The 6,810-nt window shown below is 36.8% G+C and overlaps 1 protein-coding gene across 1 annotated transcript in view; it reads right to left on the minus strand.

Annotated features, from left to right (window-relative positions):
• Window positions 1–6,760, minus strand: part of COG6 (component of oligomeric golgi complex 6) — a 62,775-nt gene extending 56,015 nt beyond the window's left edge. Inside the window, exons 1-4 of the mRNA XM_009290165.2 lie at window positions 6,662–6,760; window positions 6,161–6,304; window positions 5,724–5,795; window positions 2,140–2,198 (exon numbers count right to left, since the gene is read on the minus strand). Of these exons, the coding sequence (XP_009288440.1) occupies window positions 2,140–2,198; window positions 5,724–5,795; window positions 6,161–6,304; window positions 6,662–6,700 (314 nt within the window). The 5' untranslated portion in view covers window positions 6,701–6,760. The remainder of the gene's footprint in view (window positions 1–2,139; window positions 2,199–5,723; window positions 5,796–6,160; window positions 6,305–6,661) is intronic.
• Between the last annotated feature and the right edge of the window lie 50 nt (window positions 6,761–6,810).

Raw genomic sequence — 6,810 nt, forward strand, 5'->3', positions numbered from 1 at the left:
ACCGATGCCCAGCCAGTCCCCGAGCAGCGGTCACTGCCCCCCGGTCAACTCCCCCCAGTTTATGTACTGAGCATGACGTCATATGGTATGGAATATCCCTTTGGCCAGTTTGGGTCAGCTGTCCTGGCTGTGCCCCCTCCCAGCTTCTCACTGGCAGGGCATGAGAAGCTGAAAAGTCTTTGAATAGTGTAAGCACTGCTTAGCAACAACTAAAACATCGGTGTGTTATCAACATTATTCTCATCCTAAATCCAAACCATAGCACTGTACCAGCTACTAGAAGAAAATTAACTCTATCCCAGCCGAAACCAGGACACCCCCCCAGTTTCACCATTCACTTCTCTGTTGGCTAAGAAATGTCACCTGTTAAGTTGAAGGAATCAGCAATTTAAGACCTGTATTTTGTCTGACTGCAGGCAAGATTTCAGCTTTTCAAGAAACCCCTAACATTTGGTAGCCAATGCCTCTTCATGTGCCTGATGCAAACCAAAGCGATGCCTCAGAAGAGTCACTTAATGAGTCAAGAGAAAAGATGACTCAAATGTCCCACACAGAACAAAACAGCCTTCCCATTGTAGCTTTTGCTTAAGTTTTTCGTAAGTTTAGCCAGGAAAAAAGTTAACTTTGTTAATAAATGGCACTATGAATCTTCTATAACCATCATATTGTAAGATCACAAGTATGTTTGGCTTCTGCTAATGGCTACTTCATGGTATACTTACAAAACAGCCTTTCAAAAGAGAACTTTTTCCTACACGTACACTCTAAGGTCAGTCCCTCAGAAGGACAGGTTACTTCCTAAACCTTTTTTCTTCCTCACACTAGGGGGATGTTCTGTCTCTTAAAGGAGTTAGCAGAAAGTCTTTTAAGTAAACTATTGTGCCAGTAAGGACTACATTGTAGCAATACTGATGTACAGTCTGCATAATCTCCTTTAATGGAATTTAAGGCCAATTAGACATACATCACTTGGGATTGGTCTTGGTATCTTCCATTCTGCTTCAAAACAAGGAATCAAAGCAGCTTTCCCTTTCTTGAGAATATGGAAAAGAGAACCACTTCTCTGTCCTACTACTTTAAATACTCATATTTAAAATAACAAATTTTCTAAGACCTGACTTCTGTTCACTTACTTAAACTGTGACTTTGCCAAATCCTTCATTTTGTATCAACCGGTATTGTATATTATGCAGTTATTCTACATTCAACTTTTAAAATATGTACGGATTACACTCTAACCTCACATTCAGACTCTCACAGGACATAATCCACTTCCTACCGAAGTCCACAATATCAGCCTACTGATTTTGAAAGCGCACCCAGAGCTATCCCAAGTCATAATTTCTCCTAGAAACTTATCACTGGAAATAATTATTTCTGATCTCCAGTGAACTGTATGTAATTTTCAGAAGAAAGCTCATAAAGCAAAGCAATTCATTCTTCTACACTGACAAAGGCTAAAGCTGTAAAAACAGATGCCCTAGCCATAAAAAGGATGAAGATTACTTGAATCTGTCATAGGCTATTATCCCCTTCCCATCAATAAAAATACTGAAAAGAGCAAAACACAAATCTTTTCTTCCACAAGAGGCCGGAGAACCAAGGGAAAAAATGGTCTGTGCTAGGCTCATTAAACAGCACTTACATATTTCACAGTTAGTTTTAAATGGCAGACTAGGTTATAATCCAACTTTCTGTTCCTACCTACAGTCCCTGAACAAGAGAGTGATTTCCAATGGATATGAAGCATTAACAACAAGAAGCCTGTGATACTAATGAGACACTGAGTAGGTCCATATCTGTTACAAAACAATAGAACTTACATTATCAACCAACATTAGGTAAAGCACATCTATATACAGCATGCTTTACCACTATAACTGATTCTCTTCCCTAAAAGGTCAATTTTTATGACAAGTACTAACACGTGTTCTTACCTTTTTGTATCCTCTAGTAATAAACTGAGTTCAGTATTTTTATTCCGATTGAGCTACAAACACAGATAGTGTTAAAAACAAAATACAAATACAAAACACCCCAAAGTCATTACTCAAAAATAAGAGTGGCAGAACCAGATCTAAAAGAAAATTGCATCAGTACTGTCATGTCTTCAAGAAATAAATAAGGTGGTATACATACTTTTCTGCTTGGAGTTTGGTGGTTTTTACTATCAAGTCCTGGGTTTGTTCCTTTGCTGCCTAAAATTCAATTAGAATCGTTAAGTATGTGAAACAAACACAAACATATCAAATGTATTACACAACCTTTAAAATGTATAATACTTTTGAAGCTTTCTGACTATAAGCAGTTTAAAGAGTGTACTCTTCGAGACAAAGGGCCTTCTTGAAGTATTTGTTAACTCTCCCTATTTTCAGCCATGAAAAAATAAATCAATATCCTTATCCATATATATTTTCATCTTTATGTACATTTATATTCACACATGGTTATTTTTTAATTTATATTTAATACAAAAACATTAATATAAATATTAGGAATGGTTCTGATTATTTTGTTTGTCCATCAACTGTAAATTGTTTGCTGTTACAAAATGAAAAATGAAACAAGTTCCTTTGGATGCTGAACCGCCCAGCACCAGTGTCAATCCAGCCATTTTAGACAACACGAATACAGCTGTCTGTGCTGGTCTAGGCAAGTTTAGCTCTACAGTCCAAGCAGGGCGGTAAGGACCAAGTGCAATGCACTTAGGAAGTCCATCACAGCCCTAAATGTTCAGTGATGACAATGCAAGGGAATCCATGCAGAAACAATTCTGCTACAGACAGCAGCTGCATGACTAAAGGGATTGCTGCAACTGAAGTTAAAGAGTTCAGAAACTTATCGCTCAGCAAGAGGATAAAAGACATCCGGAATTACTGGTTTCCCACTGGACACCACCAGTGATCTTTTGGGCAGAAAAATAAGAAGATTTAACAAAAAAAAAAAAAAAATCCCAAAATCAAAACACATTCAGTATGGAATAACATTGCAAGTGAAGAAGGGGAAAGAGCTATAAAGATATTCTGCATGAATGATTTCAAGACTGTAATACGTCTAAATTACAGTGTTTGCCAAAATGAAGATGCCAGTCTTGAAACCTGTGAGAGGTCTAATGCAAGTATATACGCACACTGATTCATTTCAGCCTCTCTACCTGTCACACTACATTAGTTACAATGGAAAAGCAGTCGAGGTACAGGAACACTTTGAAAGGTGAAAGGACTGCAACCACCCAGCTACAACTTCAGGCATCAGAGAGAGCCTGAGCTGTCCCGTGAATATAGACAGCAGGCACCGCTGAGGTGCCAGTTGCTGACTTTTCTAAAGGAAACTATTATGGACTAGCATGCAAATTTAATAAACACTCAACAGAATTTACTGAACATTTAGTAGTTCCAAAATAATTTAAGATACCTTTAAGCTTTTTATATCTTATATAAATAATAATATTTAGATTTTTAATGTATTTGTATTTTAAACTTTTTTTTAATAATATTGATTTTCAATGCTTCAGCCTAGCAAAACACGACTATTACAACAAAAGACTGGACCTGAACTATTCAGTATGGAAATCCACTAATTCCAGACTTTTTTTTTCCCCCCTTCCTTCAGGGTTGCAGATTTTAACAACCCAAGAAGACAGAAGAAGAAATTTGCTTCCTTTCCAGTACTTTCTGGACAGAGGTACTAATTGCCAAGAAGAATGCTAACAGTAGGACAGCAGAAAGGAAGGAAAAGCAGGTTTTCTGGATCTAGCTAGATACATCAGGAAGCCAGGTTTTATTTACATGCATTCAAATACATGCCAGATACTGTTATTATTGCAGGTATATAATGTAAGAGCTTACATCTAAGCAAAACAAGGTAACTGGCAGAAAAGAGTCAGACATGCCAGAAAAATCAGAAACTTGATATTTGATGTTTCTTGCAGATCCAAAATAGAAATATTTTTCTCTTCCTCCCCACCTCAGTATACTAATTAAAACTTTAATTATCCTTCAACCGCGCTTTATTCCATTCCAGCACTTGCCTCCTTCTCTCCCTTCCAGCCATTGCATTTATCAAGTCACTGTCCTGAAATCAGATCTGACAGTATCTGGTTATTTGGATTGGATGGTATTATAAACTTACAAAATAAAAAAGGTAAAAAGCTTTCTGACTTATCAATATATAGTCCCTTTCATATCTTGTATCTGCCCTGCTCTCTTAGCACACTTTTCTGCCTTTTATGCTATAGATCCTCATCTTTGTATCTTCTATTTGCTCTGCTTAGTTCATTTTTGTCTTCTTATTCAGCTTGAGCACATGCTTGCAAGTCTTCATGTCCTATTACAGATAAAATACCAGAGTATTTGACAACTGAGTGCTAGTTCATGGGCTTATTAACTTGATTTACATTCATACAAAGAAAACAGGGGTTGAATTGAGACTAGTTATAAGTTCTACAGGGCTCTAGAGGAAACCTCCTGTGGGGCACAGAACAAAACTACCTACTGACTTTAACAGAAAAAGAAATCACTGCAGGGTGGCTCTACTCTGGGAAAAAGAAAAAAAAAAGTCACAGATGATAGGTACACTTCATGATCTAAAGACAGAAAAGAGCAAAAATCTGCATGGACACTCGACTCATTTCCACATCTAGGAGTTTAATCAAACAGTTCCTGAACTGCACTAGAGAATACATCCACATTAACAGTGTTCAAAGAGATCTGAGACCTCCGAGGTGCATTACCCATTGCCTTCCAAAATTGAAAAGTGAGTACGGCAGTGGGCAACACTGTACTCACACTTTCTGGAACAAGTTCATCAAACTACAAGCATTCTTATGGGAATGACATACATGAATATGAAACCTATTAATCTAAGTAGGGGAACATCTAATGTCCCCACACACACACATTAGGAGGGGAAAAAGCAACTGTTTTCACAGGATTTTTTAGTGAAGGATTCTCATTCACAGACTATAACTTATGTGCTATATTCAGAACAGATTTCGTTTCGCAAAACTTCTACACTTCAGCATCCATAAACCTTTTAAACTCATCACTGTATTGAATATTGAACTTGTACACTAAAACCAAGCCAGATTCAGTAATGCATTATAAAACACAACTTTTTTTTTTTCCCCCTAAAATATTATGGATTCAGGATTAATATGAAACAGAATTGGTTTTGTTGCATACCAGCATTCTGAGACAATATTATGAAACAAAACCAACAGAATGAAGACGGCACACTAGATTTGGCTCCCTCTTTGGACTACAAGATACTTTCTTATAAATATACTGGACGTATTTATATGAACACATAAGTCAACAGATGTAGTCAATGCAGAAGGCACACAGATTTTAAACGGAAATACACAAATGTAACTAACCCTTTAATCTCACACACATCCAATCTAATAAAATATTTTCTCTCCACTCACATACAAATGGATATCACATTGCTATTCTCAAAATAAGTATATTGCTGCATTCTGAATTGCAATTTGGAAGAAATTAAAATGACTTCCTCAATACATTTTCTAAACAAGTAAAAAGAAATGTATTAATATCCTAAAGTAACATAATACGCATACTATGCAAACATCTTGGTGTCGCTGTTAATCCTCCAAAATAATTATTTATCCTTTTAAATGGATAATAATATCCTTTAAAAGGATAATAATAATCCCCACCTCAAAAGGAAAAATATACAAAGCACATCTATTTATATATTACCTTCAAACGACTGGACATATCTTCACAGCAGCTGCTCATCGCTTGCACATCTTCGTTTATACTCTCAAGCTCCTAAATAAGTTCAAACAACAGAAACTGTGTTTTAAATCAGAAATGCCATGCCTAGGCCCAGCTTCATCCCACCAAAATGAGATGCCCAAGTTACAAGGAACATAGTTGCTCCAGGCTCCTTGTTAATCAATGGAGAGAATGCACCTCTAAAGATCAACGTTCACTTGGGATTTTTATCTGTTTGAAACATCACCTCTCTCTGCGCAGGATATTCATCAAATGAAACAAACGATGAAACAATTTTACTGTAAAAGTATATTTGTCCTGGAAGTCAAAATCTCTCTTAATCCTTTTTTCTTTTTTTAAACTTTAAATTACATAGCAGTACTCTTGCAAGATAGCTAGTCATACTGTAAAAATGCTACCTCTTTAACTTGCTTGAATATATGGACAAATTCTTCATTTATGGCTAAGCTTCGTCGTTCAATGTCTCCACGCAAGTTTCTTCGGGTGCGCAAACTGTTTTCAACAAAAAAGGTTGAGAGAGCCTTGAGTGCTTCCAGCATTTCCTAGAAAATAAAAAAGACACTAACTTTCCACACAGTTACAAAGAAGCAGGTTACATAGCCTGTAAACATCCCAAGTTCGTGGTCTTACTAAAAAAAAAAAAAACAAAACCAAAAAACAAACCTACTACATGGGTTTAGAGAAAAAACTACCTCAACCCACTCCGGATGAGTTGGTAAATAACTAAAATAATTGCTGAGTCTTTCTTCTTCGCGTATGTTATAATACACAACTTTACTATTTTAGAACAGCTTTAATCAGTAAGATTACATTCGGTTAAAGCATGACCTATCCATAGCTAGAAAACGGTTAAATCAGAAAAAGCTTGAGAAGTGCCCTCCGAGCTAAGCAATACAAACCTCCCCACGATTTGGAGGGATCAAACAGGTGCGTGGCATGTCACTGGAGAAGCAAAAATGAATTTTATTTTTAATTAACGCTGCAAACGTCAGCTTGCGATTCCGCAGCGGAACTGAGAGTATGACAGGGCTCGCTTCCCAGTGTCGGA

Source organism: Aptenodytes forsteri, unplaced genomic scaffold (assembly GCF_000699145.1).
Source record: "Aptenodytes forsteri isolate BGI_AS27 unplaced genomic scaffold, ASM69914v1 Scaffold155, whole genome shotgun sequence".
In the NCBI taxonomy this organism is placed as follows: domain Eukaryota; kingdom Metazoa; phylum Chordata; class Aves; order Sphenisciformes; family Spheniscidae; genus Aptenodytes; species Aptenodytes forsteri.